The sequence below is a fragment of the Aythya fuligula genome, chromosome Z (genome assembly GCF_009819795.1).
Source record: "Aythya fuligula isolate bAytFul2 chromosome Z, bAytFul2.pri, whole genome shotgun sequence".
NCBI classification, from domain to species: domain Eukaryota; kingdom Metazoa; phylum Chordata; class Aves; order Anseriformes; family Anatidae; genus Aythya; species Aythya fuligula.
Window position 1 is genome coordinate 69,122,838 of NC_045593.1, and position 24,551 is coordinate 69,147,388.

Here is a 24,551-nt window from a genome sequence, read left to right on the forward strand (position 1 = left end):
TGGGATCTTTGGGGAGCTGCTGCCCATGGAGGACCCATGCTGGAGCAGTTTGCTCCTGGGGGATGGATGGACCCCGTGGGACGGAGCCGTGTGGGAGCAGTGCTTGAAGAGCTGCTGCCTGTGGGCAGCCCCCCAGGCTCAGTTCAGGAAGGACGGCATCCCTGGGAGGGACCCCACGGGGAGCAGGGGCAGAGAGGGACCAAGAAGGAGTGGTGGAGGCAAAGTGTCAGGGACTGACCGCAGCCCCCATTCCCCTGCACTGCTTGGGGGGAAGAGGAAGAGGATGGTGGATGGTGGGGAAGGTGTTTTTCATTTCCTTTTATTTTTTCTCACCGCTCTAGTCTGCTAGTGATAGGCAATGCACTCTCTTGTTCTCCCCATCCTTACGCCAACCCCTGAGCCCTTTCCATCGCATTTTCTCCCCGTTTCCCTTTGAGGAGGCGGAGTGGGAGAGCGGCTGTGCCGGAGCCCAGGCCCGTCTCTCGGTGTCCCGGTGGGGCTGTTGGTGGCGATAGGAGGCTCGCGAAGCTGCGAGCCGCTGCCTGTGCCCGCTGGCGGCCAGAGGGCGGGCTGCGGATGGGGCCGCGATCTCCACTCCCCGCGGGGGCCGCTTTCGTTTTCCATTCCCCGCCGGGCCTCGCTGCCTTTCTGTGCCGAGCCGGGGGGGGGCCGGGCCGGGCCGGGCGGCGGCCGGCGGAGCCCAGCCATGACGGCGGAGGAGAAGCGGGGCCTGCAGTGCTACCGCCGCTACATCGAGCGGAGCCTCAACCCGGTCTACGTGCTGGGCAACATGACGGACTGGCTGCCCGACGGTGAGCCGCCCCCTCCCCACAGCCTCCCCAGGGCCTCTCAGCGCCCTGCCCGCGGCCGCGGGGCCCCGGGGTGCCCCCCGGGGGTGTCCCCGATTCCCCCCATGTCGGGTTGCAGCCCTGACGGGAGCGCTTCTCTGCGGCAGAGCTGCGGGAGAGGATCCGCAAGGAGGAGGAGAGGGGGGTGAGCGGCGCCGCCGCGCTCTTCCTGGACGCCGTGCTGCAGCTGGAGGCCCGGGGGTGGTTCCGAGGGATGCTGGACGCGATGCTGGCCGCAGGTGGGTGTGAGGGAAGGAGGAGGACCCCCGCCGGGACACCCCCCCTTCAGGACACGGGGAGCCCCCCCGGGGAGCTGTGGCTGCTGGGTGTGTGAGGTCCCCGCAGGTGGCAGGAAAAAAAAAGATGGTGGAAGCGTAAAGTGGTCAGGGTTTGGCATCTCCGCTCTCCTGGAGTGGGTTCTGTCACAGGTTGCTGCTGGGGATTTGTTAGAAACCTCATCTCCACAGGTCTCATGAGAAAAGCCACTTCTGCTTTCACTTACTGCATCGATGGCTACGGTACCTCAGGGAGCAGTTGTTGCTGGCTTTCTTACCGCTTGGATGTTGTCCCGCCCTCCCTGTGAAGCAAATATTCGTTCTAGGGCAACTTTTTCCCATGGTGTTATATTGTTGATCCCGGGATTCCAGAAAAATGCCCCCTTTAAACATTTTCATAGCATTTGGTTTGGTGTGTGTCCAGCAGAAACACTGAAAACATCTGCCTACTGACCCCAAGTGCTATCCCCAAGTGCTATTTACTCACTTTCATTTTGGGTTGCAACAGTTAACAGAGCTCTTTGGCCTTAAACTAGAAATGAGCATTACTCTTGTCCTTGGCAAATGAAGAGATAGGTGACAACCAGGTTAAAGACACCATGATGGTAAGTACCCACACTGCTCTCCCGCTCCTCCAAAAGACAAGAAAAAGCTATGGAAATTGTTCTGTGCTCCCACTGTCCCTCTGGGGTAACGTCCTGCTTTCCTTCTCTTCTGAACCAAGACAAATCATGCAAGTCGTGTATGTGGTATTCCCTGCTGTTTTCTGTCCCATTACATTGTTTTCAGCTGTTTGCTGTCTAACTAGGCAGAAGTCGTCTGGCTAGTTCTCAGTCAGGGTTCTGAAATGAATGCATTACGGTAGGAAATACTAAATGAGGGTGGAGCCAAGGACAGGAATAAAACGTAGATGGTGAATAAAATCAAAGGGGTCCAAAGGCTCTCGTGATGCAGAGCAGTGTCTGTGCTCTGGAAAAATTATGTAGGAGTATTTGCAAAGACTGAATGGATCCGAGGATTGTAAGGACCAAAGGAAGTGGGTTGTAATGGCCACTTAAGGGAACACACTCAGTGAGTGACCTTTTATAGCATTTTTGTCCTCCTTGCAAGTATTACTGCTCTTTTAGCAAAAGTCTTTTCTAAACCACATATTGTGGTTTAACCCGGGAGGCAGCTAAGCACCACACAGCCATTTGCTCATTCTCCCACTAACTCCCACTGGGAAGGGGGACGAGAATCAAAACAGGGTGAAAAAAAATCATGGGTTGAGTAAAAATAGTTTAATAGGACAGAAAATGAAGGGAAAACAATAACAATAGAATATAGAAAGCAAGTGATGCACAATGCAATTGCTTACCACCCACTGGCTAATGCCCAGACAGATCCCAAGTAGAGGCAGTGCCCCAAGCCAACTCCCCCAGTTTTACTGCTGACCATGACACCCCATGGCACGGGACATCCCTGTGGTCCATTTGGGCCAGCTGTCCTGGCTGTGTCCCCTCCCAGCTCCTGGTGCACCCTCAGCCTCCTTGCTGGTGGGGAAGCACCAGAAGTTGAAAGGTCCTTGGCTCTGTGCAAGCACTGCTCTGCAACAGCTGAAATATCCATGTGTTATCAAATTTTTCCCATCCTCAGTCCAACACACAGCACCATACCAGCCAGTAGGAAGAAAAGTAAATCTGTTCCAGCCAAAACCAGGACTTATATGAAGATGTGGTAATGTAAATAGTCACTGAATCCATAAAAATTGTTGTTGGCCTAGACTTTTGTCAGTCACAAGCCAAAACAATTTTGTTTCTCCAGAGTGGCTAAGAAAGTGTATTGCAGCTCACACATGGGTATTCTAGCCAGAAGTTGAATTAATAGTAACTCTTTGACCCATTTTTTCCTGAAGGTTACACAGGACTGGCAGAAGCAATTGAGAACTGGGACTTCAGCAAACTGGAAAAACTGGAGTTACACAGACAGCTGTTGAAGCGGATAGAGGCAACAATGTTAGAAGTCGACCCAGTAGCGCTCATTCCCTACATAAACACGTGCCTGATAGACAGGGAGTGCGAAGAGATCCAGCAGGTTTGGTTAATGGCAAAACCCCTGTATTTGCCTGGTGTTGCTGCTGTACAAATGTTCGGCATTGTCTGTGCCCAGACACATACGTTTGCAGAGTCGATGCTCCAGAGAAGAGACCTCAGGGCTTCTGGAAGGTGCCATGTTGCGGTCAAATGGGTGTCTTGCTGTGCCTTGCAGTAGTCCCCTTTTTGGAGCATTCATGCTGCATTAAGCCTCCTAGAAATAGAGGTGGATGTAGGCAAAATGGCAATTGGATACCAGCTAAACTGATTCTTACTTGTAATGGGGTTTCAGATAGACTATTACCTGGACTGTGGAAAACCCTAGAAACTTTGTATGGCATTTTTAGTTTTGTCAGCACCCAAAGAGATGCCCATAGAGTAAAATAAACCTTCTGGTCCGAAGTCATTAGCTAAATGCAGTGTCACAGATGTTTTTAACACTTCTGGATGTGAAGCAATTTTACTGTTACCCAGCAATTTTACTGTTACCTCAGTGTCATTACTGACTGATGGCTGATAACAATTAACACTAACGTGTGGTAGTTAATGAGTGATTGGTAATAATAAATTATTGATGCTAGGTGAAGGAGTCTGTAAGGTGTTCTTGCTCCTTGTGACTCCTGAGGAGGGTTGTTTGCAGCTATTTTATCTTAAAAGAGTTTTTTCTTTACAGAGATAACATTTAGGAAGGTTGCCTCTGACTAAATATCAGGCCTGCCACACAGTTTGCTTTATGGTGTTCTAAATATTTAAGCAAGTAATCTGTCTGTTGATGTAGTCCAGCTAATCTTAGTATACACCTAGGCAGGCAGAATTGCAGCAGTAGTAGGTAAATGACCACATTTTTTTGGAGACTTTTTTTTTCTTCTGTGGGAGGGAAATGTAATTTTCTACTGAACATGAAACAATATAAATCAATCAAAATGTCAGAGAATTGCTTTTGATTACTCACAAGCAACAGCAACTTCTGTTTGTTGTACATGCAGATTAGCGAAAACAGAAGCAAAGCAGCAGGCATAACTAAACTCATTGAATGTCTCTGTCGGTCGGATAAGGAGCACTGGCCAAAAAGCCTTCAGCTGGCACTAGATACCACAGGATATTATAGTGCAAGTGAACTGTGGGATATAAGAGAAGGTAAACTTCAAATTGTTTTTATGATGTTCTCTTTCTCTTCTTGTAACAAGACAGGTTGTTGGTTTTTTTTGTTTGTTTGTTTGTTTTTGTTTGTTTTGTTGTTTCTTCAGGAGAGTAAGACCAATTTAAAAGGATACCATCAGACTGCATTTCTCCTTAATGCTAAAAATGAAACAAAACAGAAAACCAGCAATATTCTTTCTTAAAAATTAAAATATCTCTTATATAAAATTAAATATATGTATTTCACTACTAAAACATTAAGCCAATTGGTTTTGGATAAATTGGTTTCTATTTCTTTATGTCTGTATTTGCTTTTTCCCAAACCATAAATGATTGTTTTATTTGTTAGACAAGCCACTCTTAAGTGGCTTTTTACATGAAAATATTCAGAATAAGAAATATTATTGCAGTAGTCAAATGTGTGTGTGTGTTATTTCTTATCTGGGGATTTAGTTTGATATGGTTAATCAAATTATGAACAAATTCAATATAAAATATATAAGAATAATACTTTCAAATATATAGATACTATTTTACATAGCTGATGGCTATATATATGATACGGATAACAACTATATTTTAAAAGTAAAAGTTCTCACTGTTCTGGGGCAGCATCTGCTTACATCTAGTTTAAAGCTGACTGAAGTGATATCGTACATGCTGGAAGTGCTTTAATGCTAGCAGTTAAGGAGGGTTACCAGTAGAATTTAATCCTGGGTAACATATGCTTTCAGGAGCTGGATTAGGGCACATTTGTGCTCTTTCCCCCTCTCCAAAAACAGTGCTTTGCCTTGGTGTGTTCTGTTCACAGTGAGACTCTTTGCAAAGCCTACTTAAATTTGTTTGAAAAGGTAAATATTTACAGGGCGAAAGAAAATTCTAGTGTCTTGATATCATCACATAAGATAAAGTATACAGATATAAATAAAGTATATAGATACTTTATATATAGATAATATATATACTTTATATATAGATATATATATATACACATATATATGTATACATATATATACATATATATATGTATCTCTCTCTATATATACATATATATAGATACTATATAGATACTTTTAGATAGATAGATAGATACAAATAAAGTATATAGATAGTCCTACAGTTTCTAGGTCCTTCCAAAGAATAAGGGTAAAGGGAGAACAAAGTCTTGAATTTACAAAGCTTCTTTGGACTCCTACATGTGTTTAATTGTGGTTAATGTCCACATTAGATCAGTAATCTTGTCTCTACACGTCTATTCTCTCCCTTACTTTTTAAGGGGTACTTAAATATGCATTGAGTTTGTGGATTTCCTAAGACCAACACTGAATGCAATGCATTTTATGTAACAGGGAGCCTGGATGCAGCATCATTTAGTGTAGCTTTTCCATGCTAGTAACCATCTCTTTCACCTTTCCATCCCAGCAAATACAGCATTTTAAAATCAAAAGGGTAGTTAACATGACTTTTTTCTTTTGTCGTTGTACAGATAATGCCAAAGATGTTGACAGTGAAATGACAGATGCCTCTGAGGACTGCCTTGAAGCCAGTATGACGTATTCTGAAGAAGCAGAACCTGATGATAATCTCAGTGAAAATCTTGGTTCAGCTGCAGGTAAGACTTAGCAACAGTTTACAGTGGGGATTCTTCATTCCTTTAGACCCCTGGAGGAAGCAGATGTGATTTGCCACAAAGGACGGCACTGAAGATGTAGTACAAATCAATGACTTGATTTTGCTATCTCCTCTTTCAGTGTTTGAAGTATTGCATGTTGGACATTACATGTGTTAGAGGTTGCCCTCCATTTACCATATTTCCAATGCAGAGTTGTTCCATCAGCACATTATCAACGAAGTTTCCAACATCAGGCTGTTGTTATATCTCTTCTCTGATACAACCAATGCACACAAGACCTGATGTCAGCCAATTTCTGTAGCTGAAAGTGGCTGTGAAGGATCTGTACAGTTGCTGACATATTTCATATGTGAAATTTTGTCCCGCCTGTGGATTCTACATACTGTTCTGTAATACAAGCCCTCTGGTAAGACTGTTATTTAAAAGTCTTTGAAGCAGAAGGCTGAAGGAATACAAGTTGAACTCAGTACACATATTTTTGGGAAAAATATGTCCATATGTTTTATTTCTGAGTTAAAGATGTCCAGTCAAGGTGAGAGTTGTCTTCCAAGATGCTGGAGTGACTTCATTTTTGGAAGCACAATCTGCTAACAATCTCATAACAAAAGCCTACCATCAAAAGTACATACAATTCTTGTCTGATGCATGTGTCCTGTAAAAAGCATTTTCCATCAGAGAATGCCCTGTGTAGACTGCAAGGACACTAGCTCTATCATTTTGGATACTAAGCATGTGGGGGACAATACATTTTATCAATTTCTGTTGAAACACTCTTTGACAAATGATGCTTAATCCATGTTTTTGCAATCTTTCCTAGAAGGAATTGGCAAACCTCCACCTGCCTATGAAACAAAGAAGGCTCGGAGCTACCAGATTGAACTTGCACAGCCTGCTATCGATGGGAAAAATGCCTTAATATGTGCCCCTACTGGTAAGAAAATGCAAGTATTTTGGAAGAGAGTGCTGTGAAGGACAGAGGAGGGTAAAGACTGAGTCAGACTTTTCCAGCTGTTTATTTAAAAGCAGACATCCCTGCAAGAGTAGAGTCTTTGAGCAATTTGCCTTGCAACCCTTAGGAAAAACAGAATGAATTCCCATCAGACTCTTCGTCAGACTCTGTGCTTCGCTGCCTGCAGCACCAGACCACCACAGGGAACTTTTGCAGTAGCTCAGTACTGAATTGATAGTGAAGATCAGCAGCAAAAGAGAGATCACTCAGCTCTTTCTCCCCACCGTATTTTCTCTGCTGCTAGCCTGATTCTCCCCAGATGCTGCAGAAGCAGGTGGGGTAGCGGCAGCAGAGCAAAGAAGAGCTCAGGTGCTCCACACACTGAGCCTGAATGCTAGTGGGGAAGAGAGAAATCTGAGAGGCGCAAGGCTACAACGGGAAGAACTGAGGCTGAAAACACTGGTACCTGTGCCATGGCCTGGCCTCATGTGGTAGCGCACACCAGGAACAGAAATACACTTAGTGACTTCAAACAGAACGAATAACACTGCAGACAGCTTTTCACCTGGTGTCTGCAGACTGAGACTGCAGGAGAGAAAGGGATGACCACCTAGCTGAAAAGACAGCCTCCAAAGGGCAGCATAGCACTCTCCTTGTTCCTCTGCACAACACTGGAAAAAAGTAGAGGTGAACCAGAATAAGTGAATGTAAAAAAATCAGAAATTGTCCATTACTAACAACAAAATATGTTAGAGAATATGCATGTTCTTTCATGAAGCAGATGCTGCTGCCACCCATGCCCTCTGTACTCCATTATTTTCCATGTAATCATTTCTGGGGTACGTGGAGATGCCATATTATGAACTCAGCTTTGTGCATTGTGGAACAGAGCTGTGTAACTTGTCTGGGACCTGCAACAGAGATGTGCAGGCCCTGGTCCTGCACCAAGAGCATCTGGCAGTATTACAGTCCCTTTGCCAGCTCCCTGTTGCTCAAGGGCCAGATGACAAGCACAGGGGACAGGCCCCTGCTTACAAGCATGACCTTTCACTCTAGTGCCTTACTCATCATGTTCTTCATTTAAAGGATCTGGAAAAACTTTCGTCTCAATTCTGATTTGCGAACACCATTTCCAAAACATGCCTGCAGGACGAAAGGCGAAAGTTGTCTTTCTTGCAACTAAAGTCCCAGTGTATGAACAGCAGAAAAATGTCTTCAAGCACCATTTTGAAAGACAAGGGTAAGTGTAATTCTGCCTCCACAGAAGATAAGCTATACTCTCAGTCAGCTGCAGCTCAGGCAAAATTTAATGGTTTAACTGCTGACAGGAATGTTTCTCACTAATGTGAGATGGTTTGTGGTAAGAATGACAAGTCAACATGCTAAGTGCTGTGAAAAGAGCGTGGTGCCTCAGCTCTGGTGAGTTCACACACTGGCTGTACTGCATCTGTGGCAATAGCCAAAGCATACCTGTGCTTGCCTCTGGAGAAGGGCTGACGTGTCTTTTCCCTGGAGGCTCCTTGCAGCTCTGCTCCCAAGGACAAGGCACTTGGAAGCACCAGAGTTGGGATGCATCTTGTTCTCAAATAGTAGCATCTCCTTCTTTTCCAAAAGAAAGGATCCTAACTTGTTCAACCTTTCAACCTTTCTTCAGATGGCAGTCAACCTCTCAGATGGAACTGAAAATTTCCTAGGGGAGTATTGATACCCTGCAGTTTCTGATTTTGAACAAATATATAGGAATTCCTATAGCTATGGGAAAAGGAGGCTGCTGGACAGAAAACAGTCATGTGCTACCAGCTGTACACAGAAAACAGGTGAAGGGCAGGTTCTGCAAATACAACTTGACTGTGAACTGACAGGTGAAGCTTAAATGGACAAAGTCACCACCCCTCAAATCTAATATATTTCATTTAATGGGAGATGAAAATCCAGCTTTTTACTCTCAGCACTTGTTTTTCTCAGTTTCTGCAGGTCAGACTATAGGTTCCAACATTTTTAATTTAGTTACTTCCCTCTAGGGCTTGCTGAAAATTAACCCTTCTAGCTGTTTGTTTGTTTGTTTTTATTTGCAGAACATCCTCTTTTCATACATTATCTTTTATTTCTTCTTAGATATTCTGTTCAAGGAATTAGTGGTGAAAATTTTTCAAATGTCTCTGTCGAAAAAGTTATAGAGGATAGTGACATCATCGTAGTGACACCCCAGATCCTGGTGAATAGCTTCGAGGACGGGTCCCTTACCTCGCTCTCCATTTTCACTCTGATGATATTCGATGAGTGCCACAACACTACAGGCAACCACCCTTACAACGTGTTAATGACCAGGTATCTGGAGCAGAAATTTAACTCCTCTGCAAGTCAACTGCCACAGGTAAGGCTCAGCCTGGCAGTGGTGGAAACTTTAATGAGAAACATATTGCAGTGTGGTCAGCAAAGCCTGAAGTTTTGCCTTCTGTGTTAGTCTAGTTCAAACTCCCACTTATCAATGGCTGCAAATGAAAATGCTAGCACCTGCAACTCCTCTCTTTCTTCAGCTACCTCCAAACTATTTTCCCCAGTTGCATCTTCCCTTCAGCTGCCAAGAAACTGCTGTAAAGACACTTCCTCGGAGTGGGTGTGGAGGACAGCTCTGGGTGTGGATTTGCTGTTTCTGTGTGTGATGAGCACAGGCAAATGCAGCTGTTGATGGATTAAATTAGCTGGATAATTTATTTGCAGTTTAAATACAGAAGGCTTGACCAACATGGAGAAGGCATGAGTGGGGTCAAGGTCTGACTCTCAAGAATAAGTCCTGGCACTTAGGACTTCAGGCACTTCAGCTGCTTGCTTTGTTTCCTTGTTTTTGAAGACAGTGACCATTCGTTGGTTGGTAACTGCACCTCCAGTCTTTTTTTACTTGTGACAAAGGACCAACACTGCTATTCACGTGTGTGTGTGTGTGTGTGTGTGTGTTCAGATTTTAGGTTTGACTGCTTCTGTTGGAGTTGGTAATGCCAAGAACATTGAGGAAACAATAGAGCACATCTGTAGTCTCTGCTCCTACCTTGACATACAGGCCATATCCACTGTCAGAGAGAACATACAAGAACTGCAAAGGTTCATGAACAAGCCAGAAATAGGTAAATGTTTCCTTTTCATTTTCCTCTGAGATGCAAAGCACCACCAATAACTCAGCTATCTGACCCACTTTTGTCAGGTGAAGTTAAGAGCTTATAAGTCAGCTGGAGCTTTGCTTCCTGATAGCTTGAAAGAGGTCTGAGCATGCACTTAAGCATTGCCCTGCAGTAAGACAATGCCAGTTTGGGCACAGATTGCATCCAGTTTTAGGGCTCATTCATGTGACCAGGCAAAAAACAATGTAGCCAGCACCACAAGAGCCAGCACAAGCATCCCTGAACCTGCAGAAAAAGCAGACCATACCATGTAGACTTAGCTTCATCAGCTGCAAGTCATCATCTGTACTAGATGACGTTGCTGTGTCACATACTGCAAACAGAGCTCCCATCAGACAACCTCAGGGTCAACACAGCCATGCCACCACTTTGCTGAGATTAATGTGTTGAGAGATGAAAGGTAGAGAAATGAGGTGGATGATGTTGTGTCTTTTTTTTTTTTTTTTTTTTTTTTGTCCCTCCTAGGAAATACTTAAATTTCTCCTGGCTCTTCCCATGAAGAGCCATGTGGTCATAACATCATTCCAGAAGGGGATGGTACTGAAAACAGCAGGAAAAAACAAATTTTCTCTTTGCTGAGCTGCAGTGTCTGGTATTCATTTAGCAAGGCAGAAAAGTCAGTTCAGTTCTGCCATTGAAGACTGGGAACTGTTTCTGCACAAACATAATGCTTACTAACAATAAACATCATTATGATAGCACAGAGCATTGTATGTAGTGTTCTTCCAGATGAGGATTTGTTCTATGCTGCCCAGGAAAACATTCGACTTACTGAAGCCACTGACCACTCACTTCTGCTTTTTGTCTTTAGATGTCAGATTGGTTAAGAGACGAGTTCACAATCCCTTTGCAGTTATTATCTCAAATCTGATGTCCGAGACAGAGGCACTGATGAGGACAATTTACTCAGTGGGTAAGGCACTATAACATGCCTATAACTGGGATTCTGTCATCGATTACATCAGTGTAAATCCTCATGGCTGCTACAACAGTCACTTATCTTCCTCTGACTTTCTCCTCCTTCCTTTTTACTTGTCTCTAACCAGTATTACCTACATGAGAGATCACAGGTAGAAGAGTCACATACTGTCCTGTTACTTGTGATTAATTTTGTAACCTTGAATATTTTTGCTTGGATTTCAACCTGTGTTTCTAGAAGCTAAGAATGGTGTGTTTTTGACACTGTCACATCAGCTTGAATTGGAAACAAAGCTACCAAAAGGCTTGCTTTCAAAATGTGGTGAGCTGGATTTCGTTGATGAGAGATAGTTGGAAGTTCTCACTCAAGCATTTCTCCAGATGATTCATTCCTAGCTGTCTCCGTCAATGAAAGTGAGAAGGGACTCAGCCTCTGTGTTACTCTGACTGCTCTAAGTTCTTCCTCTTCGTGAAAGTTTTCTCTCTCTTCTGCTGCACTGAGACTTCTTCACACAGTATCTCTGGTCTCTCTGAGTTGCACACAGAGTTCTTTGTAGGGGTACCCTGACCACCTTTTCTGGTCAGCCTTTTGTTCTCACATTTTTGGCTGCATTTTCCCCTGTTTCCTTTGTTTACCAAGCCTCTGTTATTTCCTGATGAAAGCATTTAAGATAATTTTGCAGAAGAGGATCTGTGGAACAGAAACACCGTCAGAGAGAGGATACAGCTGCCAAAGAAAGGAGACATTTGTCTGCAGGATCCCAGCTTCATGAGCTGCCAGAGATGTGCAGGTTTGCAGAGAAGCAGATGCACAGTTGTGAGAAGAACCAATGGGTGGCATTGTCAGGAGACTGAATTGTGCAGCCCTGCAGAAATGACATTGATCCTGTCTGCTTTTGCAGGGTTCCTAAGTGGTGTCCAGTAAATGGTCTTATATACAGTTTGAGAGCTACAGCGCAAAGTGGACACCCCTGAAGAGTTATGCTCAGGATCTGCCTTGGTCTATCGAGTCCGTCTCTGAATTAAAGGATTTTGTCTGCACTTAGACTGGCCTTTGCAAACTGAATAGGGTGCCTTGAGCCTGTCTTCCTTGTTTCCGTATTTTCCTAATTACTTTTCCCCCACTTTCCAGATATTGGAGAATGAACTGTACTCCATGGCTGGAAGGGAGAATTAGAAAGCAAAACAAGGCAATAAAAAACAAAGAATAATTTTTGTTTTCAAATTGCACAACAAACTTTCCAAGCTGTACAGCAAATTAAGTAAATATTTCTGAAGCTTATCTCCCTGTCACAGTTCCTCTTGCATAAAATGTCATTGCCTTCCCTTCTGTGGACCCTCAGAGTACTGATATTTATGAAGTTCTCAGAGTATGGACAAAACAAAGAGGTACTAGCTAGTTCTGGCTCCAGAACAGCCCTTTGGGTAATAGACCTTTAAGTACCATGGACCATATAACAGATGATTACTGAACTATTGAGTAGCTGGTAATCCAAGGAGCAATGCATTTACAGTGTCTTGAATACTGTGGGATTCTTACAGGAAAAGAGAACTCCAACTTTATTGGTAAAAGCCTTACAAATGTTTGTATCTACATAGATCCTCAACTGAATTGTACCAGGTTAATTCTAGCCTAATCTCTGGGTGTAACTTGAAACGCACAGAATAAAGAAGACAGTTCCAGGCTCTTCTCAGATGGTTCCTAGAGACAGAACAAGAGGCAGTGGGCACAAACAGAAACCCAGGAAATCCCCCTTTAGCATCAGGAAGAACTTCTTTGCTGTGAAGGTGGTCAAGCACTGGAACAGGTTGCCCAGAGAAGCTGTGACATCACCATCCTTGGAAATACTCAAAATTGATTTGGACGTGGTCCTGAGAAATCTGCTCTAAGTGACCCTGCTTTGAGCAGGTATTTGGCCTAAAGATCACCAGAGGTGCTTGCAGCCTCAGCAGTTCAGTGATTGTATCTTACGGTGCTTTTCTGTTTAGGCTTTTTAGACCTAAATTCATTGAAAGTGCATTGTCTTCTGGCCAACTGTTCTGTTTATTTGTGATGATGAACAAGGCAAACAAATGATTGTTTCCTCCCTTTTTCTAGATACTGTCTCCCAAAACAGCAAGAAAGATTTTGGAACACAGAACTATGAACACTGGATAGTTGTCACTCAGAGGAAATGCAGACTGCTGCAGCTAGAAGACAAAGAGGAGGAGAGCAGGATATGTAGAGCCCTTTTCATTTGCACTGAACACCTGCGGGTAAGTGTATATCTTCTGTTCTTCCATACAGAGATACTGCCCTCCTGTTCCTCCTGATAATGGTATGTGCATGGAGGAGCAGGTTTTTAACCTAATAATCTTTTTTGAAACAGGCTAAAGCATGCATCCTCTAGGAACTGTGTCTTAAGGTACTCACTAAGCGTAGTATAACACAGAGGAGCCTTTGTAACATTTGTGTTGCCATGCAAATGGAAGAACAACACAATTCTGTAATATGTAATCTACCTAAATAACATTTGCATTCATCCTTTGTCCCATGGAAAGTGAAGCTTCAGTGTGTGTGTCTTTTTCTGTGGTCAGAAATACAATGATGCCCTCATCATCAGTGAAGATGCCCGCATCATAGATGCTTTATCCTACCTGACCGAGTTTTTCACAAATGTCAAGAATGGACCATACACAGAATTAGAGCAACACCTGACGGCCAAATTTCAAGGTATTTCACACAGTCACCTCTGACAACTGCAGGAAGGAAAAGGGCTTCTGGTAGGGTAATTCAAGTTGTTTTTTCAGAATAGCTGTAATTCTTTTTTTTTTTTTTTTCCCTAGAATTTTTGTACTTTTCCTGTGTATTTTGTACTATTCCTGTGGGCACAAAGGTAGTACTAGGGTTTGTTGGGGGGGGGGGGGTCCTCACTTTCTGGGATTACAATCTCTACCACAGGAGCTAAGGAAGCAATGGTAGTTTTAAGTAAATGCTGTAGTAGGTTCTTAAGTGCCAGCCTTTGAGATAAGGCCGTGGTATCCTTTGAGGGATGCTTCACAAGCAGATGGACAGATAGGTGCTGGCAGCTTTAGATAAGGCAACATACACTGATCACAGCACTGCCTAGCCTCCCCCTGCCCAGTGCTCCTGGACAAGCCATGAGCTCCTGGCAAACAGCAGGCAGACCTCTACACCTCTTTTACTGAAATTTGGAGGCTGAGCAGTTGTCTAGCTTCTGGGTTCACAACAGTGTGCTGTAAACCTGGCTGTGACGTGGTGTGTTGCAGTGCTGACTGCAGTTTTACATCACTGGGGTGTCTGCCCTTTAGTGCCAGTTGTTTCTGAAGAAATGGAAACCAAGTTTGTTCTGATTAGAACTGATCCTGTAGTTTGCTACAAAATGTATTCTGAAATGAGATTCAAAAATTGTTTTCTGAGGGTTTTGTTACATTTAATCAATAGCTTTTTTTCTTTGCATCTGAAAGAATACAAGTAAAAATAGAAGCTAAAGAGAATACGGGTGGCATTTGAAAGTAGGTTGAGGTGAGAATTCTGTTTCCTGCATTAAAGAAAGCGATTTAGTTCTTTTTGAATAAAATGCTATTTTCTTCCAGAGAAAGAACCAGAACTGATTGCCCTTTCAAAAGACGAAACAAATGAGAATCCTAAACTGGAAGAGCTTGCCTGCATCCTGGATGATGCATACCGCTATAACCCACAGACTCGCACTCTTCTCTTTGCTAAGACAAGAGCCTTAGTATCTGTAAGACATCTCTTTTTAAAGCTCCTACAATGGGAAATGATAAAATGTAATGCCTCATCTATTTTCCTTTCCATTTAGATCTGGAAATGTAAAAATATGCATGTCTTCCTAAGCAAATATTTATCTTTCTATACCATCCTAAGCAGTGGTGCTCTGAAGCAGGGTGAGGTTATTATTTTTCCTAAAAGCTACAAGATAAGGGATGTTGTTCTTCATCATTTCTGCTTGTTACAGGTTGTAGTTGATCATTAAGCTGTCAGTTTTTTACTTTAGGTACAAAGTCAGTTTTAGCTAGTTGTTTTACAAGATTTTTGGCCTTGGTACAGCAGTGTTATCAACTAGCAACTCTGCTCTTTTACTGACTGTGCACATCAAGAGGTATTCTTAGGTGTCCTGGAGGATTCCTGTAGGCCCAAAGGAGGTCTGTGCCCTAGCATGTGTTCTTGATCAAGGAAAAGGGAAGACTTTGTGGAACAGATTTTCTCTGGACCCTTCTGATGCACTGATCTATTCTATATTTGCCTGGGATCAAAGATCTAGGTTGGGTGATCTTTTTTCACTATTCCACTACATTGTTCCCAGAAAACAAAATCATTCTTGAAGTAACTGTGCTGCTAATCATTAGCTTCAGTAGCTCCTAGACATTTGCTGCAATGTGTCATAATCTCTGGCTACTGTAAACAGACTTATCGGCTGAGTGTCCCAATCTCCATTTCATCCTTGCATATAGACTTGCTGGATGAATTACAAAACAGAAAAAAAAAAAAAAAAAAGTTAAATGCAAGGTAAGGTCCAGACTAACAACACCAAGCATCTCCTGGCAGCTTTCTGTGATATTTGCAAAAGCCTACTTTAGTCTGGCTGAAATTCGTTCTTACATAAGGACAGTTTGAAGATGCTACTTTCACTGTGCAGTGGAAAAGTGCAGTTTGTAAGTAGTGCTTCATTTCCTTTGGATCCCAGAGCTCTAGTATTCAGTGATCTACTGGCTTACAGGAGAACATTAAAAAAATAAAGGAATGCATACTATTTAGCAGTGAAAGGCTGCCTGCACTTTAGCCAGCCTTTATGTTGGGAGGGTTAAAAGAGAGGAAACCAGCTGTGACGTGATCAGATCTGGCATCAGGGCTGCAATAGTGATTGTGTTCCCTCACCTACTTGTAGAATTTCCCTGCTGAAATATGGCTTTACCTTCTTTTCTGCCTTTTGTTCTCAGAAGCATTAATTGCCTAGGCAAGGACAGGGAGGTTCTGCATAGCTGTCCCAAACTGGCATTTCATCTGGATGGCGATCTAACTCCCTGGTTTGCTTTCCAGGCTTTGAAGAAGTGTATGGAGGAAAACCCTATCCTTAGCTACATAAAGCCAGGTGTTCTGATGGGACGCGGAAGAAGAGATCAAACAACAGGTATGCAGGTCTGCTCTGTGGAATACCAGTCTCCAGACATGCTCTGGCTACAGAGCTAAAATTGTTTTACTGCTCCTGTGTTCCTAACCAGCAGAAGATCATTTATGCTATGATTTCTTCAGTATCTAGAAGACTTTTAATCAATTCTGTGTAGATGCTGGCTTTTTCCATCTAGGATCTTTGGTTAAAGCAGCAGTTAGAAACATCTGTGGCCCTTTCCTTTTGGATTCTTTTGCTAGTTCAAATGAAATTCACAAATTGTTTTCCTTGTGATTACTTCTCATGATATTTTCCGTGTTCTTTTACAGTCTCCTGTCTAATTTTGTATTTGGTGGTACAAAGACATTTTATGATGGAGTGGAAGCAGCACCCAAAATGAATCACAGAATCACAGTACATGAAGTACAAATGGCTTAAATTAAGAGTTAGATTGGTCTTAAAATAAGTAATCTGCATGGGTTTCATTAACTAAGATCAGTTAGGTGCTGTGTGTGTGGTGCTTTTTCCCAGGATGACAATTATTGTGGCACATCAACATATTTGCTGTTCAGTGGGTATTGTGTGCAGCCAGTGGGGTATGCTAACCTAAAGTATTTTTCCATATCAGAAAGATGTACTAATTTCCACGTACCACTTCAGCAACAGCAAATACAGGTAGCTGGCTCAAGAAACCTTTTGGTGTTTTTTCCTGACTCAGTTTCTTGGTACTGTAGGTATGACCCTCCTAAGCCAGAAGGGTGTGCTGGATGCGTTCAAAACCAGCAAGGACAACAGGCTGCTCATTGCTACATCTGTTGCTGATGAAGGCATTGATATTGTCCAGTGCAACCTTGTTGTGCTCTATGAATACTCCGGTAACGTGACCAAAATGATCCAAGTCAGAGGTATGGAAATTCAGAGCTATTACTTTGCTTTATTTACTCTTTTGGCCTAGAAATTGACTTAAAAGTGCTACTAAATGGCACTTCAGAAATAATATAGCAATATGTGCATTGCTTACTGTTGTTCCTTTGTGCCTTTTGAGTACAGTCAGATAAATGATGGGACTGGATGTAACAAATTTGTTCACAGAACAGAGTCCTTAATGTTGTGTGGCTTTTCTTTTGCCATGTGAATTAACCATGGCACACATGGCTATTGAGCTATTGAAGAGCAAACCTCAAGTGAATAATCAAATATACAAACAAAAGTATGGTTACAAAAACTGTAGCCAAAAATAGTGCGAATTGTAGTGATTGTGATAATTTACAAAGGACTGCTGTAATCAAGTTTCACGTGTTGCCTTTTCTCCCAAAGACCTTCCCCTACTCAGTGGCCAATTACCAACACAGGTACTCCCTTTGTGCCCACTGATAATTCACTAGGTCACTGCATAACAGACCTCTAATATTCAAGAGCAAAAAAAAGCTTCTGTCTTGGCTTGCTTGGAGTCTAAGACTTCAGTCTCAAACCTAGGTGATTTTATTATATGGCCACTAGAGGGGAAAAAAGAGCCACACTAAATACTGCTTCTACTTGACATTCCCAGATGTCCTAAACCTGCCTCCGTCTTTCAGGGATTCACCTGCAATATTTTATCATATCACCTGAGTAATTAAGTTCACAATCTGATGAGATGTGATCTCTTTTGCACTCAGATCTCTGCTTTCAGAGCTTGTGTGCTGTGATTTTTGAGTTTTGTCCTATAAAGAAATAATAGTCCTTGTTTTGGCTTATGGCTGAAAGAGTAGTGTTAGTTCATAATATGCCATTGAAGATACAAAGAAAATAAGCTACGTAACTTTTTACGCCGCATAAAGTCATGACTTTGGAGGGGATTGGAGCTCAAAAATAAATGAGGACACTTGTTCTAAGTGCAGTATTTCTGAACTGGTATGAAATCCATGTTTGCCTGTGTCACAGCAGCAAAAAGGAGACAAGCAGTAGGCACCAACAGATTGAAGAGACAGCACTTGCTTTTTATTGACAGCAATGTATTTCCAGTTCTTCATTGCTGGTTTGTTTTACTTTGCTGTTGGTTGTCATTGTTTTGTTTTGTGATATTTTTTTTATTTATTTATCTGTTTATTTTGATAGACACCAATTAGCAGAGGAAAAAAATAGTAAGAACTTTTCTGCTCTACCCTGTTTTTTCCAAAGAAGGCTGCAAGATGCTGTACAGTAAATGAAGCGTGTCAAGCATGCCTGAGCTTAACTGAGGCAGGCCATAGAAGCAGGCAATACAGCAGAGGCTGGGAGATAGGCATGAAGATGCCTAGAAGGGTACAAATTATTTGTTCTGGTTTATGATCAGGGAAGAAACAGATGAGAGAATGCTGTTCAGGAAACAGTGCTATATAAATTTGAAGACAAGTACAGGAAACATGAGCAGCCACACGGAAAGTCCTTAATGCCCTTTTATGGCATAGCTACTAGTTTTGCACATTGTGTTAAGAGTAACTAATGAGGATGAAAGTGTTGCTGTATAGGTCGTGGAAGGGCAGCAGGCAGCAAGTGCATCCTTGTGACAAGCAAAACAGAAGTGGTTGAGAATGAAAAATGCAACCGTTATAAGGAAGAAATGATGAATAAAGCTGTTGAAGAGATCCAGAAATGGGATGAAGAAACATTTGCAAAAAAGGTTTGTTATATTTTTGTCCTAAAATCTACACGTACAGTGTGTATTTTCCTTCATCTACCACAGCTTTATCTAGGACTACATGATAATGTGAGGAAAGTGTGCTCTGTGCTTGGTTTCAGACAGAGGCTGGACCAGCAGAGAAGGGATAGTGTATACCACTAGCTAGCAAAATGTCATCTGGGTTGGAACTGCAGAAGCCTTAAAAGTTGAGGTAGAATTTATTAATTTCTCAGCTTAAAAAATTAAATATAAACTATTTTGTCTACTAGAAGAAAAATATTTTATCTGTTTGGGACTGTGGATGGGCAGATGGGATTACTTAAACTGTGCAGCTGGTGGTAATATGTCCATCCATATCCATGTCCAGAAGCACTTTTCCTTAACAGCAGGCCACTACAAGTGTTTTCCTAAGTTATTTGCTGTAATGCCTAAGGTTTATCGATTTCAAGAAACCATTGACCAGGATATTAACAGGATGATGTTTGGGTTTGTGCATGCTGTTCTGCTGGTGACCTTTTCAGTACTGCCTACAATACTGTTCATCTTTGCCACGAGCAATATTTGACAGAAAACAAGCGTTATAGGAACAATCAGCATGCATACAGTGTTTTACATTAACTGTGCTGTGAACCACGCACTTGCAGATCAGAAAACATTATGAGGGGCAGAGGAAGAAGTGTCAGGAACCCTTGGATCTGAGGTGACATGTAAAGATGTGTGTTGGGCTAAGCCAGCTGTGATGGACAGGTGGGGATCCTCCTAGGCCTTAGTAACAAGTGTCCCAGGGAGGGCAGGAGGAAGCCAGTCACAGTCACTGCAAGTAAAAATGCTTTGTACACAGTTCTGCCACATCCCTGTGGATTTGCAGTTTGCCCTGTTTCCATGTGAGCTTTCATAGTCTGAGTTGTAACAAGGGGTGTCCAAGGCCCTGTAGCCATTGCAGAGCTTCTTCTCCCACCTGAGGCCTCACTGGAGGCCCTTCTGGAGCCTTCTTTACAAACCAGGGACTGCCCAGAGCAGCAGTGCTGTTTCTGCTGTAGGGAGTCTCGCATGACTTAAATTTTATAAGGACTTTAACAGTGTTATGACCAAAAGGGCCATGTGCTCAGGTGGGAGAGCAATGGCATGAACACTGCCCATCCCGAAGACTCATTCTGGCATTGGTTGCCTAATCTGACATACATACCATGTTCTTTCTGGGCTAGAACAGGGCATGGTTTGTTTCCTCATAAGTAATGGGTCCCCAGACATTACCTACCAAGAGAACTTAGCCATCTTGAGTTGTGTTCAGACATTGGTGCTCCTCTGAATTTTGCGATGCCTTTTATGATCTTGATTTGTATTTATCTGTTAATTTTAAAGATACATAATCTGCAAATGAAGGAAAGGGTGTTACGAGATTCCAGGAGGAAAGAAATAAAACCTAAAGTAGTGGAAGGCCAGAAGAACCTCCTGTGTGGAAAATGCAAAGCATATGCCTGCAGTACAGATGACATCAGAATTATAAAGGTATGCCTCTGTATGGAAATCTGCATCCATGAACTCCAGGGAAGTCAGCATTTTTGGACCAATAGCATTGGTTTTCTGTGTGGAAAGTAAGCTATTTTGTGCCAACTGGGGAAGACAAGAAATATTGGTATATCAGTAAGCCCCAGGACCAGTCGTAACAGCTTCTGTAGCGTATTATGGTGGCAGCTGATGATGTACAAGGTGTGCAAATATGTGATATGACAGAAATCAGTTCAGGATTCCTGAATTCCCTTCTGACAAAATCCTTGTATTTTTGCAGGAAACCATGTGACGTTTAATAATGTAACTTCTTAGTGTAACTGCTGGATATTTACTTTCCCTATTAATGTAAGCTTCTCCTGGACCTCTTCCTGCAGCTGACATTTCTCTCACTATTTCTGCTGAGTGAAAATTATCAGCACAAAGTACTGAGATCCACTCACACCTTGGTTTATGGTCCACTTTTGTGTATTGAAAGGCAAGGCAAACCAGGGTTTTGCAAGGGGAGTCCTTCAATCCTTCAGTATTTTGTTGTTTTCCACTCTTTATAGGTAGCTCACATTGTTTCTGTGTATCTCATGAGGACATTTTTGTTGTACTTCTGAACTTGAAGAATCTGTGTAGGCCTAGGAAGCCAATACTCTGCACATGGGGTGCGGTAATCGTGAGAGAGCCTTATCTGGATATTCTGAGCCTTTCCTGCTTTTTTTTTTTTTTTTTTTTTTTTTTTTTTTTTTTTTTTTTAAGATCCTTCTCTTTTATTCGTGCTGTTCTGACAAGCACAGATGTGATAAGGTGCTTCAAGCCACAGCTGAGCATTATGATTACTTGCTTCCAGGCACTCTCCTTTTTAATCAAGAAAACCTTTTTGTTTTTACCAGCTGTTTTTGGACTATTGATGGGAGTTCACTATTCCTCTGCCCTGGTGAAGTCAATAGACAGGGGTTTGAAATAGCTCAGCCTTACAAAAAAAAAAAAAAAAAAGTTTCATTTCTTTGCCAAATAACAAGATGCGTCTAACATGCAACTCTGTCACTTTTTTCTTTTTTTTTTTCCCTGTGGTGTTGGGTTATCACCAATACCTGTGCAAATTTTGAGAGCTCAGAAAACAGATTTTTTGCTTAGTGTCATGCAAATAACCCCCAACATTTTAAATAATCCCTCTAAACTCAGTTCTGCCAACTTACAAGCCTAAATAGATTTAACAGAAATTGCATTTCCAGAAGGGATTGAGAGTTTTCAGATTCCACCTTAAGTTCTGTATATGCTTTCATATTGCTTTTTTTTGAAACAAACTTTGATAATACGTTACAAACAAGTGTAAATAACTGTAACCTCTATAATTTGTTAGTGTGGCTTTTGCTACCTCTGCAAATTATTTGCATCATAACTCACAGAAAACTGTGGGAAGCAGGAGTCTCTCAGGTCATCTGTTGTTCAGATGGCTTTCAGTTTTATGCACAAGGCTCAAATAACAGCAGTCGTGGTTTTGAGAGAAGCTAAGTTAAATGTGTATATGCTGGTGATATGTAAGAGTTCTGGTTTTGATAGTCCCAGCCCTGCTCCTTTCTGGTACCTGGTATTTAATGAAAATATAACAAACTATTAAAAAAAAAAAAAAAAAAAAAAGGCAAAGAGGGGCTGGAAGGTGAGACTTGCAAGTATTGAGAAGCCCTTTACGACTGAAATGATATTTGTGAGGGGAAGGGAAATGTCAGGAAGTATGACAAAAGGTGTTTCTACAATTAACCATTTTTGGCACGTGCGTTGTTTCAGGACTCTCATCACATTGTCCTAGGAGAAGCATTCAAGGAGCGTTATATAACAAAGCCTCATAAGAAACCAATGCAGTTTGATGGTTTTGAGAAAAAAAGCAAGATGTATTGCCGAAATAATAATTGCCAGCATGACTGGGGAATCACAGTGAAGTACCTGACATTTGACAATCTACCAGTGATCAAAATCAAAAGCTTCGTAATGGAGAGTACTGCAACTGGAACACAAATGGACTTTCAGAAATGGAAAAGCATTAATTCTTCTTTGAAGAATTTTGATGTTGAAGAAATGTCCAACTTGTACCCACCATTTTAGTGCATCTATTACTCTCCTACACTAATGTGAAAAAGGAAATGATCTCCTATTTCCTTGTATAAAAAATACTTGTTCTTTATACTGTGTGTGTGCTAGGTACCTCAATGGCATCTGTCTAGATAACAAAAGGCTGGTATGGCCACCAAAAAAAAAAAAAACACACAAAAGCTATCTTATTAAGTGTTTCACCAGAACTTATGAAGTAAGTATGGACCAACATATGCCTAACTATCTAGATCTTAATCTTTACTGATTTTATTAAAATGGTAGCATTTTTCTATCATGGCATATTTGTCAGCTTGCTACAGCTGAAGTTGCAGAATGGATACCTTTCTATGTGTTGCTTACCTTAATGAGCTGCAAGGGAGACAAGACAGTGCCGTCTAAGATAGGTGACGGCTTAATTTAGATGGTGATTACCCTGATGTTTTGCCTCAGGGGTTGGTATTTGAAATCTCTCACAATGTTGATATTGATTCTATAGGTGCCCTGTCAGCTGAGTTGGAATCAGAACTGAGTTTAAACATTAGTGTTTAAATCCCTTCCCCTCACCTAGATCCCAGACTTCTCCAAGAAAAAAACAGAAGTTGCTACAGATGCAATTATGAAAGGTAATGTTAAAACTGTAAATTATAAAGCACTTGATTCTACGTGATACCTTCAAAGAGCATAATCTTCAAAGTTTTTGGAACTAAGATGAAATGTAGTTTACTTTCTACATTTAGTAGTGCAGTAAGATATTAACATAGAAGAGTTATGCATTTAATTATACACTTGAACTCTTAAGCCGAAAGCACCTCAAATGATAAGCTAAGAGTGGAAAATGTTTTGTAAACTACTTAATTCCTAGTCAGGGAGACTTGGGATGGTCTTTTAAACGTTGTCACAAGGCATTAAAAGCAAAAATCTTTTAAAGTGATGCTTCATGTTCTATCTTGGTCCATGCCTTTTCTTGTGAAAGCTCTATAGCACCATACATAATGCCTGCACTTCAGTCCTACAATGATTTATTCTGGATATAGCTTTTACCCAGTAAATGTCCTGTTCGTATAGCTGCTTCTAAAAGGAAACATGGAACAATGAATAAAGATGATTTATTATTGGATATGCCACCCCTCCAAAAATACTAGAAACAAAGAACTGGAAGAAGGCTGGCCCTTGAGAGTATCTGATTTTATTTTTTTATTGAACCCAGAATTACATATTTATTACCAAAAAACATTCAAGATTATGACCACGTTAACAGCTCTCAAGATGCTCTACAGAATGGTTCAGGGTAGAAGGAATTCTGTGGGCCATCTAGTCCTCTGCTTAAGCAGGGACAGCTAGAGCAGACCACATTCACATGGCTTTTGAATACCACCAAGGATGGAGAATCCACAGCCTCTTGGGGCAACCTGTGACAGTACCCAGTCATCCTCACAGTGAGAAAGTGTTTCCAGACATTCAGAGGGAACATCCTGTTTCCTTTGGTGGCCCATTGCATCTTGTCCTGTTGCTGCACACACTGAAAAGAGCTTGGGTCCGCCTTCTTCACGCCTTCCCCTTGGGTATTTGTACACACAAATAGCCAAGGTGCCCCTAAGCCTCCTCTTCTCTAGGCTAAACAGTCCCAGCTCTTTCACCCTTCCCTTCTACCAGGGAGTCCAGAACTGGACATAGTACCCCAGAGGTGACCTCAGCAGTGCTGTTTGTTATAATCAAGCAACATTTGGCTATTGCAGGCACAGTGCACTCTCTACCCTCCGTCTAAGACTCTTGCTTTCTTTCAGAACTAATTTCACTGTTTTTTTCCTCAGATACAGTTGGAGCTAAGTGCACTGAAAATACAACAGGAGGGTATAATATTTTTTCCACTGTGTTGTTTTAGCAGTTGGTCTAAATACAGTTAAGAGTAAGTGCTTTATTAACCCTGTTTATCTCTGAGTTATCTGTTATCTGTTCATAAACAAATACATGTTTTGGGGATTGGGCAGCCACTGCCTTCAACAAATGTATTACTGTAATCACTGGTTGGTAACTACCATAAAATTGCTGACATTAATCTTGAAAGCGTGGTAAATTGTCTTCTTGATAACAAAACAGGGAAATAAACCAGCGCTATTCTGCTGGGTTACAGAAGACTGCCAGTACCAGACAGCATCTGCATTCATTCTATCTCCTGTAG

General features: G+C 42.0%; 1 protein-coding gene across 1 annotated transcript; it reads left to right on the forward strand.

Annotated features, from left to right (window-relative positions):
• The first annotated feature begins 378 nt into the window (after window positions 1-378).
• Window positions 379-24,430, forward strand: DDX58 (DExD/H-box helicase 58). The gene is made up of 18 exons (XM_032205362.1): window positions 379-812; window positions 956-1,087; window positions 3,018-3,196; window positions 4,182-4,332; window positions 5,822-5,947; window positions 6,786-6,899; window positions 8,004-8,157; window positions 9,033-9,291; window positions 9,877-10,039; window positions 10,905-11,006; window positions 13,110-13,267; window positions 13,589-13,724; window positions 14,609-14,757; window positions 16,074-16,164; window positions 16,878-17,048; window positions 18,633-18,784; window positions 20,147-20,293; window positions 22,070-24,430. The coding sequence occupies exons 1-18, from the start codon at window positions 707-709 to the stop codon at window positions 22,382-22,384; spliced, it is 2,805 nt and encodes a 934-aa protein (XP_032061253.1). The 5' UTR covers window positions 379-706; the 3' UTR covers window positions 22,385-24,430.
• Window positions 24,431-24,551: the final 121 nt, after the last annotated feature.